The 16,466-nt window shown below is 49.8% G+C and overlaps 1 protein-coding gene across 1 annotated transcript in view; it reads left to right on the plus strand.

Annotated features, from left to right (window-relative positions):
* Positions 1–10,293, plus strand: part of RNASET2 (ribonuclease T2) — a 30,019-nt gene extending 19,726 nt beyond the window's left edge. Inside the window, exons 6-9 of the mRNA XM_012471048.3 lie at positions 458–571; positions 4,442–4,487; positions 7,264–7,338; positions 9,809–10,293. Coding sequence (XP_012326471.1) covers positions 458–571; positions 4,442–4,487; positions 7,264–7,338; positions 9,809–10,012 — 439 coding nt within the window. The 3' untranslated portion in view covers positions 10,013–10,293. The remainder of the gene's footprint in view (positions 1–457; positions 572–4,441; positions 4,488–7,263; positions 7,339–9,808) is intronic.
* Positions 10,294–16,466: the final 6,173 nt, after the last annotated feature.

A 16,466-nucleotide genomic window follows, 5' to 3' on the forward strand; every position in this document is an offset into this window, starting at 1 on the left:
TAAATACGGAATTGTATCCTTCCTACTTTGTAAAAGAAATGACATGCCTACTGCATGGGAATATTCTGTGCTAAGAGAAAACATGCTTGAGCATTTTAATCGAGAATCAGTTTTATGACCTTTTTTTTTTTGAGATGGAGTTTCTCTTTTGCCCAAGCTATAGTGCAATGGCGTGATCTTGGCTCACTGCAGCCTCCACCTCCCAGGTTCAGGCAGTTCTCCTGCCTCAGCCTCCCGAGTAGCTGAGATTACAGGTGCTCACCACCACACCTGGCTAATTTTTTTGTGGTTTTAGTAGAGACAAGTTTCACCATGTTGGTCAGGCTGGTTTGGAACTCCTGACTTCAGGTGATCCACCCCCCATCAGCCTCCCAAAGTGCTGAGATTACAGGCATGAGCCACTGCACCTAGCCTGTTTCATTACTTGTAAGTGGAGATTTTTTTCTCATCCTCACAGGAATCATGAGTGGCATAAGCATGGGACTTGTGCTGCCCAGGTGGATGCGCTCAACTCCCAGAGGAAGTACTTCGGCAGAACCCTGGAACTGTACCGGGAGCTGGACCTCAGCAGGTGGGTGCGCCCTTCCTTCCCCTGGCTGCACTTCCCGGTGGGGACCTCTGCTGTCTCTCTGAGTGTAGACCATGCTGCCCTCTTCAGCGGCTTCTGCATGTGCGCTGTTCGGCTAGTAGGATCATTCCTGAGGAATGTTCTGGGCCTACCAAGCCTTCCAGATCGTTCTACGTCATGATCACACAGAGAGGGTGCAGAGTATTGGGCTGCCTGTCAGGGCATCATCTCATCATCAGAGTCAGCCCTAGGGAAAACAAGGACTCAGACCAGCGCATGCGTTTCTCAGCCATGATTCCGGATAAAGGATAGTGCATTAACAGGTCATTTCCTTAGAAAGACGCAAACTCAGGAAGTCTGTGGGTCTTTGCTGCAGAGCTCCTGGAACAAGCAGGCAGGAAAGAGATGTGGGTGAGGGTTCTTTAAGCCCCAGAAATGACCCAAACCTGCCTGAATTGTCCCTGCCTACCCTCACCTCATTTCTGGAGAAGGGGAATATTTTGTCACTACTCAAGCCAGTAAACTTGTAAAACAAAGTGCTTGCTGAGGGCCATGGCCCAGCCCACTCACTGTCCGAATCTGGCCGCTGGAAAGCCAGGGCATGCCCTTACCTCTCCATCTGGGTGTTCTGGGATGCCAGTGTCTTAGCTGCTGTCACTGGCCTTCATCATGAGAGGTCACAATAAACCAGTGAAGTCGTTGTAAAAAACATGACAGGCGATTGCACAGCCTCTCTGTTGCTGTTTGCAATTTACACAGCTTGTTTTAGAGCAATTCTCCTTGAAATCAGAACAATATCAGGAGCCTTTGCTAATCAGCTGTATTTAAGGTTTCTGAATCAAATCTGTTTAAAAGATGAATAAACCTCCATTGCTTCTCTAGACATGTGCTTTGCCTCCTCAGCGCACAAAAGCGTCTCACACAGATGGTCTCCTGTGTCATCTGATCGAGCACGGTCTAACAGCTGCGACTTGGGTGGGATACAGCTCAGGCGCTGATCGAAGAGGGCTTGGCACTGTTAGCAGGGACCAAGATTACGTCAGAATACCCTGTGAATAAGCGTTTAAAATCACCTGCTCCCAGAGCTCGTGGCTTTAGGTGTGCCTTTTGATCCTGGTTCTGACACTAACTCGTTGTGTGATTTGTGTGTCTAACCTCTAGATCTTATTTTCATGCTGTAAAATAATTGGATAGGTGGCCCTCAATCCTAAAGTCTCTTCTAGCTCTTAAACTCTGCACTACCAAGTATATACACTAAGACAGTTACACACACAGGACATGTTACAGATCCTGTGCACTGGAATTTGTATGTAGTTTGTGTATATAATTTTGTGGGTAACACCCCCCATGGGCACCGAGGAAGGATAACTGTCCAGACCCCAGGCACAATTAGTGCCTGAGGGATATCTTAGTTTATAGTGTTATTGCTCAGCTATTTCCTTTATATAATCCTTATATATAATCATATATTTGTTTATAGGATTAGTGCCTGAAGTATATCTTACTGCTTACATATATCTAGCTTATATAATCATACTTAGTACTTATATCTAGCATACTTAGTTCTATATAATCTTTCTATATAATCATATAGGTATTGTAGTCGGAGCTGTACTGACACATTTAGTGCTGATTTATAGAATCCTTCCATATAACCATATAGTAGTTTGCAGTAGGAGGAATGCCTAGAGCAGTCACAGAACAGAAGCAGTACATGGGAAAACAGCCAGATCAGGACGAGAACCAAAGACCCAGGTGGTGGCGTCCCTGCCTGAAAGGGCACACGCTGTATGGCAGGCTTGGAGCAGGAGCTTTTCCTCCTGATAAAGGAGTTGTAGCACCTTGCATCCAGTTCCTGTGAAAAGTCGGCCTCAGGTCTGAGATCCTGGAATTAACCGAGGGAGAAGAACCCCTCTGGTGTGACCAGTCACAGCGGCTGTACACCCTGTCAGTCTTTTCTCACTTCTGTGCCAGCTCAAATCATCCTCCCATAAATATCTTAAGAGAAGAGCACAAGTCTGTCAGCTCCCACTGCATTGGCTTACAGTATCCTTCTATTGGAAATCCTTTGAAGTCTCCAGCCCCCAGATAAGAAGTGTTGCACACGACCCCTGTTGCACACAGCCCACCTTCTTGCCTCGCTGACCTAGTGGGGGTGGACCCCTTTTCTGCACACGGCACAACCCCCTACTACACACGGCCCACCTCTCTGCCCAGGAGGCATAATGGGGTGGCCCCCCACTTGTGCCTCACGTGATTATGTGTGCCCTATCACTAAGCCTGTAGATGATGACCTCACTTACGACCGTTCCCCCTGCTTGTACCTAATAAATACAGATGCTTACTGCGTATTCGGGGCCTCGCTGATCTCCGCTCACAGGTGGCGTGGCCCCCCGAGTCCATATGCTCTTTACCAGCTCTTCAGTGTCCAGTCTCTTTACTGCTCGGATCCTGCACCTTAGCACAGCATAAGGGACACCCCACGACGCTGTGGGGCCAACAGCCCTACATGATTTCATCTGTATAATTGAATCAGGTTTTTCATAGAAGAAGGATTGCTTTCTTGCAGTAAGAGCAATATTTTAGGAAACATTTTCTCACCCCAAAAATGTATCTAATTAGCAGTTCAGAAGTCATTATGGGCTGGGCGCAGTGGCTCACACTTGTAAATCCAGCACTTTGGGAGGCCAAGCAAAAAGAAACAGGTATAATTAATTTCAAAATATTTCATTAAACTCAACGTATCAAAAATATGATCACTGAAACTTAGGATAAATATTTTGAAAGACTGAGATAGTTTACCTTCCTTTTTGCTGCAAAGTCTGAAACCTGTTATTCATACCACACTGACAGCTAGGGCAGGTGAGGTCCTGTGGGTTCTGGCCGTGTCTGGGGCTGAAAGGACCCGGCCTGACATCTCGGTCCTTGTTCCAGGAACTCTGTGGCCAAGACAGTCTGATGACAAGTTCGTGCCAACAGAGGCTGCCTAAGCTTTTGTGTCCACTCTGTGTGATCATGATCTAGAATTTTCTACAAAGGCTTGATGGGGAATTAGAATATTCTTCTGGAATGATTCCGAATTTTTATCATGTACCTTCATAATTTAGTGAGTAAATTCCGTATGTGGTAGGTTGGTAGGATTCTCTATAGCAGTGCTTCAGGACGTGAAAGCTGTAGGGACTTAGCATACAGTTATATATTGCTTAGCGATGCGGTGTAAGACTGTTGTCATGTGAACATCTTGGAGTGTATGTACTCAGCTGACAGCCCGTGACACACCTGTGCTTTGTGGTATAGCCATACAGGTATGGTGTGTAACTGTACTGAATGCTGTAGGCACCCATGTGTAACACGATGGTAAGGATTTGTGCATCTAAACGTATCTCCACATAGAAAAGGCACAGTAGAAATATGGTCATGTGGGACCATCCTCGTACGTGCAGGCCTTCACTGACTGAATGTCATAATGTAGCACACGACTGTTTAACATTTGACCAAATGCAGTTTTCCAGGATAAGCCTGGCATCCAATTTCAATTGCTAACTATATTTCAAGGGGGGTGGCAGACACGTGGTGCTCTGCATGCCAGTTCCACTTGGTGGGGGCCCCTGCACCCCCACGCTTAGAAGGATTCAGGAACTGGAAAGGGCGCCTGGAGCAGTTATTGTGTGTGCTAAGGGGAGGGGAAGGCAGGGGCTAGGAACCATTCATTTGCTGTCCATGTTAACACATTTGTTGCATAAAGTAATAGATATAAAAGCACTTCCCTTTAAGAGTGTCTTCATTTTTACTGTGAAACGTGATATCTGAAAGGAACAAGAAAGGAAAATGAACCTTCATTATCCAGCTAACTTTTTTAAATTTAAATTTTAGTGTGCTCCTAAAATTGGGGATAAAACCATCCATCAATTACTACCAAGTAAGTCTTGCTTTTCTTCTTGTGTGTGTTTTCCAGGGACCTCCAGCAGGGCCATTTCAGCCCGTGAGCCAGCTGGGCTGCAAAGTGACCCAATGCAAACCCCACTCCTATTTAACTTTTATAATTAAACAGATTTTATTTGCATTTTATTTTCTGTGCATGTTGAGTAGGAGCTGAACGCTTCCTAGACCAGTGATTTTGAAGCACAGATTCGAGGCCTCTTTTGTGAGAAGCACGTGCTCCAGGGTCTGTCTGGCAGGGCGGTTGAAATCTGCAGTTTGAAGAGTCACATTCACTTTTATAACAGTCTTAACGTTTGTTTGTGGTTTTTCATGATAAAATTGTGATTTGTTTTATGATAAAACTATAGACATTTAAGCATGACAAGATGTTATTAGCTGGTAAACATATACAGAAGGTTGTTTTTGGCCAGGCGTGGTGACTCACACCTGTAAATCCCAGGACCCTGGGAGGCTGAGGTCAGAGGATTGCTTGAGCCCAGGAACATGAGGCTGCAGTGAGCCAGGGTCGCCCCACTTCACTCCAGCCTGGGCGACAGCCAGATTGCCAGATTACATCTCTTACAAAAAAAAAAAGTCGTTGTTTTCAAGTCTTGGTTGCCTGTTTTGGAAACAAAGGTGTACTCCTTTCTTACCCGGGGGTGCTCGTGCCACCCGGTGTAGCCGCAGCAGAGGCTGATGGGACAGCCACGAAGCCCAGGGCGTTTACTCTCTGGACCTTTACGGAAAATGTTTGCAGACCCTCGCCTTACAGAAATGTATTAGATTCTTCGAGATAGTTTTCATATTTGTCACAGGTTGTGGATTTAGAAACAGGTTGAAAGTCACTAACTTCCGCAGTTCTGGGTGATGGCTGGATGTTGAACAATTATTTTGGTTATCTTGACAGTTTGTGAAATAAATCGGCAGCAGTGTCTTTGCTCTCAGTGGCATCTGCTCGCCTGTGCAGCCGTTTTGCGGGGGTGAGGGGAGCAGTGGGCTTGAGGGAGGAGTCTGTCAGCCCTTTCCAGAACCATCCCCCTCACAACCCCAGGAAGCCGTGAGATGAGCGCTCTCAGGGCTCTCACCGTCCTCGCCTGGACTCCTGTGCGGATAGATAGGGGGATGTGCTTGCCGAGTTTGCCCTGATCTTGGTGTCTGATTGCAGTGGTAGTCAGAGGCACAGCGACCGCCTGTTTGCCGGACTGCTTCCATGTGCTAATGGCACTTGGTTAGGCGGATACTCAGAGTGGTGTCCCTTGAAAGGAGTTTGATTTATTGTCAGGAGAGATTTTATGCTTTTGCATGCAGCATCCAGCCACTTGTCTACTCATCTGTTTTATGGGAAAATCGGGGCTGCGGGAGCGCCCAGGAGAGCTGCCGACCCAGACATCTGGGAAATACGTTGCTGAGATGGAGACCTGCAGCCTGTCCAGGCCCTGGCGGGGTTGGCTCCATAGAGCGGAGCTGGGGCTGGGAGATGGGGGAGCAGTTGCCTCCTGAGGGGGCTCAGAGGCAGAGCAGGAGGGCTGGGAAGGGGCTGGGTGTGAGCCGTAGGCATGAGGACCTCATCCTCCAGCAGTGCTGAGCTCTGAGCAGGCTGGGGTCTTTGCCTGTTGCTGTGGCTGCCTGGTGCCAGGGAGAGAGAGGGACAGAGCCCCTCGAAGCAGGCCACATGGTGGAGGAATCTGGGCCTATGGCCATGCAGCTGGAGAGGAAGAGACAATGTGGGGAGCTTGGATTTGGCCGTTTGGGACAAGGGGATGGGAGAGACAGGTCCTGCCTGGAGCCTCCATAGGAGTGACATTTGCTGGGGTCAGCAACTTGGCAAGAGGAAGGTGATTCAGACCCTGTCGGAACAGCTCTCTGTGAAGTCCAGGAAGAGAGGTATGGATGGGAGGGAAGCTGTGGGCGGAAAAGAAGGCTTCCAATAGAGGGCAGTGAAAACTTCCCATGGGAAAGAGGAAGAGGAGGCCACGGAGCTGGGGCAGGAATGGCAGCCGGCAGCAGGGCGTCAGAGGAGCAGGCGCTCAGGAGGCCCACGGGAGAGCTTCCTGGAAGCAGTGGACGATCTGGGCAGGCAGGCAAGGGGCGAAAGGCTCCTGCTGGAGCAATCCCAACTCACTGCCCCCCAAAGCCAGAGCAAGAGGCTGAGAGGATGCAAGTACCCTCCTAGGTTGGACTCAGAGGCTGGAGGTAGAAGCAGCAGGGGAGCACTCCCTCAGTAGAGTGGGGAGGAGCCCTCATCCGTGAGGAGGTTGCAGCACAGGGGTCTAGGTTTGCAGTTCAGGATCAGTAGGTGAGGGGTCCCAGGGTCTGTCTTCTGTGAAGGAGAACGTGTTCACCATGGGGAGGAGGCCGGGAGAGAGAGAGGCTTGAGAGTGAGGGCAAGAAAGCTTTGCCAGCCGTGAAAGGCGGAGTAGGAGTCGGTGGTTGAGGGTGGCTGTGGCAGGTGGCATTTCAGGTGAGACAGCCCGGGAAGGAGTGGTGGGGCCCAGAGAGACCCTGGGAGAAGGCGAGCTCTGCCCTCCAGAGAAACAGGAGCAGAGAGAAAACAGCCGTGCGAGCAGCCTGTGGTCTGGGATGACGCCCAGGCTGTCAGCAGCCCCTGCTTCGCTGGTGGGGGGGTGGGGGCTTCATTCTCACACCCGCGATGGCTCTGTCCCTGCCAGCCAGGGGAAAGCGGGACACTGTGACTGCTGCACTCAGGTTAGCCCAGAACTCTCAGGTCTTTTCCGTTGAAGTTTAATTTCTAATGCACTTTTGTTTAATATCAGGTTGCAGATTTTAAAGATGCCCTTGCCAGAGTATATAGAGTGATACCCAAAATCCACTGCCTTCCGCCAAGCCAGGTTAGACAGTTAAGTTTTCTCTTCCTTTTTTTCTCAAGAAGACGAGTTCTCCTTTCCTGACTGCCTTGTCTTCACCATGCAGTTCCCAGGGGCAGACTTGTATTTGTACATTTGTGTCTGTATATGTGTGCATGTGCTGTGTGTGGGGATGTGTGTGTGTACATGGGCCTGTGCATCTGTGTGCATATGCTATGTGTGGGGATGTGTGTGTGTACATGGCCTGCACATCTGTGTGCATGTGCTGTGTGTGGGGATGTGTGTGTGTACATGGGCCTGTGCATCTGTGTGCATGTACAGTGTGTGTGGGAGTGTGTGAATGTGTACATGGCCTGTGCAGTGTGTATGGGGTGTGTGTGTACATGGCCTGTGCATCTGTGTGCATGTGCAGTGTGTGTGTACATGGCCTGTGCATCTGTGTGCATGTACAGTGTGTGTGTACATGGACCTGTGCATCTGTGTGCATGTGCAGTGTGTGTGTGTGTGTGTGTACATGGGCCTGTGCATCTGTGTGCATGTGCAGTGTATGTGGGCGTGTGTGAATGTGTACATGGCCTGTGCATCTGTGTGCATGTGCAGTGTGTTGATGGGTGTGTGTGTGTACATGGGCCTGTACATCTGTGTGCATGTGCAGTGTTTGTGGGTGTGTGTATACACGGCCTGTGCATCTGTGTGCATGTGCTCTGTGTGTGTGTGTGTGTGTACATGGCCTGTGCATCTGTGTATGTGCAGTGTGTGTGGGCTTGCATGAGTGTGTACATGGGCCTGTGCATGTGTGCATGTACAGTGCGTGTGTAGTGTGTGTACATAGCCTGTGCATCTGTGTGCATGTGCAGTGCGTGTGGATGTGTGTGTATATGGCCTGTGTGCATGTGCAGTGCGTGTGTGCATGTGTGTGTGTACATGGGCCTGTGCATCTGTGTGCATGTACAGTGTGCGTGTACATGGCCTGTGCAGCTGTGTGCATGTGCATTGTGTGTGGGTGTGTACATGGGCCTGTGCATCTGTGTGCATGTACAGTGTGTGTGTGTACATGGGCCTGTGCATCTGTGTGCATGTACAGTGTGTGTGTACATGGCCTGTGCATCTGTGTGCATGTACAGTGTGTGTGTGTGTGTACATGGGCCTGTGCATCTGTGTGTATGTGCAGTGCATGTCAGAGTGTGTGTGTACATGGATCTGTGCATCTGCGTGCATGTGCAGTGTGTGTGGGTGTGTGTGAATGTGTACATGGCCTGTGCATCTGTGTGCATGTGCAGTGTGTGTGGATGGGTGTGTGTGTGTACATGGTCCTGTGCAACTGTGTGCATGTGCAGTGTGTGTGGGTGTGTGTACATGGCCTGTGCATCTGTGTGCATGTGCAGTGTGGACGTGTGTGAGTGTGTATGTGGCCTGTGCATGTGTGCATGTGCAGGGTGTGTGGGCGTGTATATGTGGCCTGTGGATCTGTGTGCATATGCAGTGTGTGTGGGTGTGTGTGAGTGTGTATGTGGTCTATGCATCTGTGTGCATGTGCAGTGTGTGTGGGCGTGGCCCGTGCATCTTTGTGCATGTGCAGTGTGTGTGGGCATGTGTGTGTACATGGGCCTTTGCATCTGTGTGCATGTGCAGTGTGTGTGGGTGTGTGTGTGTACATGGGCCTGTGCATCTGTGTGCATGTGCAGTGTGTGTGGGCATGTGTGTGTACATGGGGCTGTGCATGTGTGCGGGTATGTGTGTGTACATGGGGCTATGCATCTGTTTGCATGTGCAGTGTGTGTGGGTGTGTGAATGTGTACATGGCCAGTGCATCTGTGTAGGTGTGTGTACATGGCCTGTACATCTCTGTGCATGTACATGTGAACGTGTACACGTGGGTATGTGCTGTGTGTGTGATGTGTGGTTGTATGGGCCTGTTCTGTATGTGTACACAGGCCTGTGTGTCTGTGCATGTGGGCTGTGGGCACACGTGTGTCTCTGTGAGCAGGCATGGTTCCTTGACACCATGCTAGGACACGGTTTGTCTTCTTGCTCATCTTTATCAAGAGTGTACCTGTTTTTTTAGCAATAAAGTACTGTTGCCTTTTTGGCCTATAAAACCCATTTCTTCTCCTAATATCTTGATAGGTATGTTGTGTGTTGTTGTATCTGTGTGTCTTTGTAGATGTGGAAACTAAAAACTGCTTATTAATTTTCTCTAAGATAAAAGCAGAGGCTTTTCACCAGGGCTGCCAGGCTGGCCTCTGGTGATAACCAGGAGCCCCAAGCCCCAAACCCAGCTCCACTGCCCACAAGCAAGTCACCTGGGGCTGCCTGCTCCAATTTAGCGTGCACCAGCCTCCTGCTAAATGAAGGGGTCTGTTCTTCGAACCTGGAACCTGAGCTATGGAGCCTCTGCTTTTGTTATCTTCAAGTTCTAAAAGTTCATGATCGTAAGACCTTGATGATAACCCAAGATCCGAATCCTAAAGTGTCTTTCATTGTTTATTTTTAGGATGAGGAAGTACAGACAATTGGTCAGATAGAACTGTGCCTCACTAAGCAAGACCAGAAACTGCGGAACTGTACTGAGCCGGGGCAGGAGCCGCCCCCCAAGAAGGAAGTCTGGCTGGCGGGTGGGGGCACCGAGAGCCGGGGTCTGCGGGTCTGTGAAGATGGCCCGGTCTTTTATCCCCCACCTAAAAAGGCCAAGCATTGATGCCCATGTTTGGGAACTTTTCTGTGTTTTAAAAAGCAAGAAAAATTCACAGACTGCAGCTTTCTATAAAACAACTCCAAAGTGAAGTCTCACGTTTGCTTTAGAACAGCAGCCTTTGCGTGTGCTCTGCTGTTTTCCTTCCCTGCCTGTGAACTGGGTTTAGTAGTCCGTGTAGAGATGGTGTGCGTGTGAAGTTCGTGGGAGAAAGGAGCTCTCCCACGCCTGAGTGGCTGCTTTGTGCTTGGGATAATAAAGCTCAGAGATCCTTTTTTTCTTCTCCATTAAGCTCTTCAGTGCCCTGGTAGATCAGGCAGATGGCACCGATTCAGTGGACCCCCTTTCTCAATTTTCCCCTCGGAGCTTGTTGCCTTCTGGTGTGGGGACCCTGTCGGGACAAAGAGCTCTGCACATGGCGGGAGCCAGTGCCTGGTGGTCCTGGAGGGTGTCCCTAGCGCATAGCGTGCCTGTCTCAGGTGGCCAGAGCCCCAGGACATCATTCCCTGGCCAGCTGCTCCCTTGTTGGAGGCCTGGTTTGGTCATAGGCGTGTCCTGGAACGGTGACTTTGCCACTCCTGCCCGAGGAGATTTGGGTGTATTCTCAGAGCAGCAAGCCCCTGTCTCCATCAAGCAGTCTCTTCTGGGTTACTGGAAGACTAGTTTCTGTCAGGCCTCACTTCCTTCTTATCAGAGGGTAGCCAGATCCATGCACTGATAAGTATTTAGAAATGTAAATGGAGTCCCCAGTGATATGTGCCAGGCCTACATCGTGTGTTCCAGAACTGGGAGGCGCCCTTTCCTTCTAGATACGGGATGACGTGCTGTCGCGTCAGGCAGACTGCTGCACCCACAGTCTCGGCCCGCCATGCAGGGATTTTGCTTGTGGACTGAGGCGCGGGACTGTGCAGGGCGGTGCTTTCCACGTGTTAAGACCCCCTGTTGGCATTGTCTTCTCCGGGTCTCCTGGCCTCTGCTCTCGTTAAATCCTTTTCTCTGTTTGTCTTAATCATGTTAACATCCTATTTATTTAATATCCTATTTATGTTTTATTCAACATACATTTAAAATAGAACTTACTATGTGGCAGGCATTGTGTTCAACACGTGGAATATTTAATCCTCAGAATAACCGTGTTGTCAACATAATTTACAAAAAAGAAATTAAAAAAACAGCTGTATCAATGCCTGTGAATGGCTTTACTCGCCCTTTTAAAGAAGAGATGAATTGGCTCAAACCAAAACCTCGCTTCATAGTGTCTGCCAGACAATGTGAAATGCAAAATGTTCAGAGAGAGACAAAGGTTCAGCAGGCAGACAGGACAGTGAGGAAGCAGGTGTCGCAGCCCTGATCCCAGACCGAGTGGCCTCTGCCTCCCCTGCCAGCATTAACGGAGATGCAGGAAGGCCCTTGGCCCCTCAGGAACGAGCTCAGGGAGCACCTGGCCGGGACTGACAGCTCCTTCAGACAGACAGACTGAGACCATCAGGGATTTGATGGAAGCTGTCCGTTTATTTTATCTCTTCTGTAGTAGAGGGAGGCCCTCAGCCCTCTTCTGCAGCTGTGGGGAAGGCCAGTGGAGCCCGAGGGTCCAGGGTCCCCATGCTCTCATTGTCCCTGCGCCCTTCTCTGAGCTCCTTTCTGTCTCCACTGTTTTTCTGTCAGCTTGGCAGGGCAGCACTGGTGGTTTGTGTCTGGATGCCTGGGAAAGGGTCGAGGTTTGATTTGATTTGCCCCTGGCAAGGCACGATTTCCTGGATTTGCTCCATGTGCTCAGGCAGTGGGTGTACTTCAGGATGTGGGCCCTTAAGCCTCGGTGTCCTTTAAAAGATGGCAATTCTTTTTTATTTTGAGTCACTTTGCAAACACAGGGCTCAAGGCTAGGGTTTTATCTTCATTATTCCCAGATGAGCTGGCGGATTTGAACAGAATTCCTATTCAAATTGCATTGATTCTGTAGCCTTGGGGGATCAAGGAAAGCAGCCTCAGAGGCTGTCTTCAGTCAGCTGCCTTTGTGGTTTTTAAACAAGCCCTTCTTGTTTTTTAAGTAGCATGTATTTATTATATGAATCGGAGCATTTGAGAGTGGACGGGGTCACTAACAGGGGCACATCCTGGTGGGAGGAGTGGGCTGTGGAGTATAACGTGGAACGCTGAGTGCTGGTTTCCTGCCATTGTCACCTCTGCTAAGTGGAAGAAAGCACTCGACGGGCTGGCACAGGCAAATGCTTGGATCCCTCAATATTTCTATTTTGACCTAGAGCTCATTAGCATAAGCGTTTGATAACCTGCGTCAGGTCACGTGGTACGAGGCACTCATGAACCTCGGGAGACAAGAGAGGGGGAAGAGTCAGCATTCAGGGTTCAGTGACGGAGATCAGGTCCAAGCACGTGTTTTTACATCATTAAACAAGGAGGTCATGCGTGTTTTCCAGATTCAACTCGGGAAAATGCAACTCTGACCACGTGGTTCTCACTGTAACACTTGGCAGAGGTGGTAGAGAAAGGCCTCCCACGTGAGTGGGGTCTGAGGCTTGTATGTGTGGAAGGAGGGGCAGGCTGGGCTCTGGGATCAGAGCTGGGGGCACGAGTGTCTCCCACGGAGACAGAGGAGCAGGCACATCTCAGGATGCAGAACAGCCAGGAGGGGCAGCTGGCCCGGGTCTCGGCCAGGACAGGCCTCTGCCTCGAGCATCTCTGCAGCACCGTGGAAAAGAGGACCCTGGAACGAGGCCGCAGCGATGAGAGGAACTTACAGTGGAAACACACCGTAGATAAAAGCGAGAAAAGAAAACGAAGTGCCCATGAAACTCCTCCAGATCAGCCTCTTAGTGGCGCTGTTGCTGTGCCCGAGAGCATTTCTCTTGCCCAGGAGGGGGCAATGCTTTGTCACTAGAAAGCAATACCTCCCTCCAAGCTGGTAGTGCAAGATTATTATGTGTTTGAATTACTAACACTAGCAATTGTATCATATTCAGAACTTTGAATCTAGTTCTAAGTACTAAGTACTTTTTTTTTTGAGACAGAGTCTCACTCTGTTGCCCAGGCTGGAGTGCAGTGGTGTGATCTAGGCTCACTGCAACCTCTGCCTCCTGGGTTCAAGTGATTCTCTTGCCTCAGCCTCCTGAGTAGCTGAGACTACAGGCACATGCCACCACACATGGCTAATTTTTGTATTTTGAGGAGAGATGGGGTTTCACTGTGTTGGTCAGGCTGGTCTAGAACTCCTGACCTCAGGTGCTCTGCCTGCCTCAGCCTCCCAGAGTATTAGGATTACAGGCATGAGCCCACCATGCCCGGCCTAGGTATCTCATATTTCCATTGAAACTTTCGCCTCTATCTCAGCAAATGACATCACCATCCACGTCTTCCAGGTAGAAACCTCAAAGTGAACTCCAAAACTTTTTTTTCAGTTTTGCCTAAATTATGAAAGTATTCTCAATTATATTCAGTTTCTCATTCTCCTTATTGACTTAGTTCGGAGCCTCAGTTTCCTGTCTGGGCCATGACTGACGGCCACCCCACCTGACTGTCAGTGCTGGATGCTGGCACCGTGTTTGTGCCACTCTCCTTAATCAACCATAGCTCTCTGCTCCCCGATCATGCCTCCAGCCCAGCATGGTGGCTCAGGGATCCTCCCTCAACTCCACCCGCCCTGTTGGCAGTGACTCCACCCACTCCCCTATGGCCCGTGAGGGCTCTGCTGAGCACTTCCGGCCTGGATTCTCCGCGCAGTTTGGATGGCCTGGAGTGCTCTCCTCATCTAGTTTAGCAAGTTCCATTGGATGTCAACACCAGCTCCGTGGCTGGCCCTTGAGTTCTCTGCAGTCTTAGGCGGCTCTAGGCCTCCACGCCCAGGGACCGGGGCCTCCACTCTTCCAGCTCTTGTTGTGTTACAATGAAGGTGCCGACTGGATGGCACAGGGGAGGGCTGTACAGGGCAGATGCAGGTGATGTGGCAGAGGCGAGGATGGGACAACAGAGGCGGTGGGTGGATGGTGGAGGTGAGGGCTGGGCGGGGAAGGCGAGGGCTGGGCAGTGTAGGTGAGGACTGGATGGCAGAAATGATGCCTGGATGGAGGAGGTGAGTGTTGGGCAGTGTGAGTGAGGGCCAGATGGCATGGGTGAGGGCTAGGTGGCACAGATGAGGCCTGAACAGTGGAGGTGTGAACTGCACGTTGTAGGTGTGGGCTGGACGGCGGAGGTGAGGGCTGGGCGGCAGGAGTGAGGCCTGGATGGCGTAGATGAGGCCTGGATGGTGTAGGTGAGGGCTGGGCAGTGTAGGTGTGGGCTAGATGGCAGGGAAAATGCCTGGATGACCGGGTAGAGGCCTGGTGGGAGAAGTGAGGTCTGGACAGTGGGGTGAGGCCTGGATGGTGTAGATGAGGCCTGCGCAGTGGAGGTGAGGCCTGTTTGTCTCCTACCATTAAACCAAGAGCTGTTCATTGATTCATTCCACACTTTTTTCAACACTTGCCATGAGCCGCCTCTCTCCTAGGCACTGGGTCGTGGCCATGAGGGATCTCTTTCCTCTGGGAGCTCCCTCTGGTGCAGGACGACACAGTAAGGGAACAGAGGAGCGTGGCTGGTGCATTTGATGGTGGAAGGTTGGAGGGAGGGAGGGAGGAGGTCAGGGTTATGAAGGCGGCCAGGGAAGGCTTCCATAGAACCTGAAGAAAGGGAGACAGCAGCCGTGGGAAGGACCTGAGGACCCTAATGGCCGCGTCACACCACAGAGACCCAGACTTTGCCCAACTTGCTTCTGCTCCACTATTGCACCCCTGTGTCTCAGGCACATCGGCTCTAAGCCGGCGTTCTCTAGTGACGAAGTGAACAAATGAATAAAATAGAAAAGAGGTCAGGCATGGTGGCTCACACCTGTAATCCCAGCACTTTGGGAGGCCAAGGTAGGTGGATTCCAAGCTCAGGAGTTCAAGACCAGCCTGGCTAACACAGTGAAACCCCTGTCTCTACTAAAAATACAAAAATTAGCTGGGCATGGTGGCAGGCGCCTGTAGTCCCAACTACTTGGGAGGCTGAGGCAGGAGAATTGCTTGAAACCGGGAGGCAGAGGCGCAGTGAGCTGAGATCACACCACTGTATTCCAGCGGGCAACAACAACAAAAAGCGCATGTGACATGGTGGTCCGGGCAGAAGGTGCCTGCTGTTGGCCTCTCACGACGCCCAGAGGAAGAAAACACACAAATGGCCTGTTTTTTCTTTTTGTTTCTGTGAACTTCTGGATCAGGAATAAAAATAATTTAATCCAGGTCCTAAGACAACAAAGAATTGTAAAATATTTTCAAAATTCAACTATATTGGCTAGATATAACACTGCAGAAGGCTGGAAAAGACTCAGAAGTTAAAATGCTAGTTTTCCTCACAAGCTCTAGCTCATGAATTTACCAGGATAGAATCACAGATACTAAGTCAATATCTGTGCGTCTATAGAACATAAGTTGTTCATTGGATGAGCTACATTTCCCATAGAAAGGGGCGGTAGTGAGGGTTTTCTTATCTGAAGCAAAATCTCTGACAGATGATGAGAAATGCTCCAGTTTTATGTAATTTTTCTTGATAATTCTATTTTTTTCCGAGTGACTGTATGAGCTTTCCATTTATTTTAGACAAAAGGGACAGAATTAGCATTTCAGGCTCAGATGATAGTAAGTTATTAGAAAGTTGAGATGGATAAAGTTAAGATCCATTAAATGCTGTACTGACTTATGCTGATGTGCTTTTCACATTTCAGACCTGTACTTTCTTAGGCATTTGCATTCCCTTTGTTTGAGGGAGCAAGGATTACACAATAACTTTTTCCTACCCACTTTTAAGACTAAAAAGTCTGCAGCGTGGCAGTGGTCCATTTCTACCAGCAAAGACATTGGACCTGGTGTGTACCATTTGGTGGGTGGTACCTGCCAGCACCTGCTCTGCTGTCTTGATGACTGTATGTCTCGGGCTGCACCCTGAGGCGTGGGCTTCCCCTGCTGCCCCTGCACTCAGCACAGCTACTTGGGCATGGGAGGTGTTTTGAAAATGTTTAACCTGAACTGAGGAAAGATGGTCAGCAGTGGCCCAAAGATAACAATATAGGTCAAAAGCCATGCACTGGTTCAATGTGGAAGATTCAGCCAGTCACCAAGATGCTCCCAATATTCAGGGGCTTGGTACCTTATTAATCAAAACTGGAATGTCACCCAATTGGTTTTTCTCTGAATGTTTTAGAGCAGAACAGACCCAGCTATGGGAAGAGCTATTTGAGTGGCCTCTATTCAGGGTGATTGGCGTCTCCCCTAAGTTAATCATTCTCCTTAAGTCAATGAGTAACATTTTGTTACAACGGAGAATCTAACCTGTGACAATGCCAGGAAATCAAGTGGTTTTTGTGATGTGGGGTCAGTGGGATGCGACTTGCTAATGATGAGAGATGAGGTGGAAGATACCAGGCAAACATGAA

The sequence above is a fragment of the Aotus nancymaae genome, unplaced genomic scaffold (genome assembly GCF_030222135.1).
Source record: "Aotus nancymaae isolate 86718 unplaced genomic scaffold, 86718_ANA_hifiasm-v0.15.2.pri h1tg000040l, whole genome shotgun sequence".
Lineage (NCBI taxonomy): Eukaryota > Metazoa > Chordata > Mammalia > Primates > Aotidae > Aotus > Aotus nancymaae.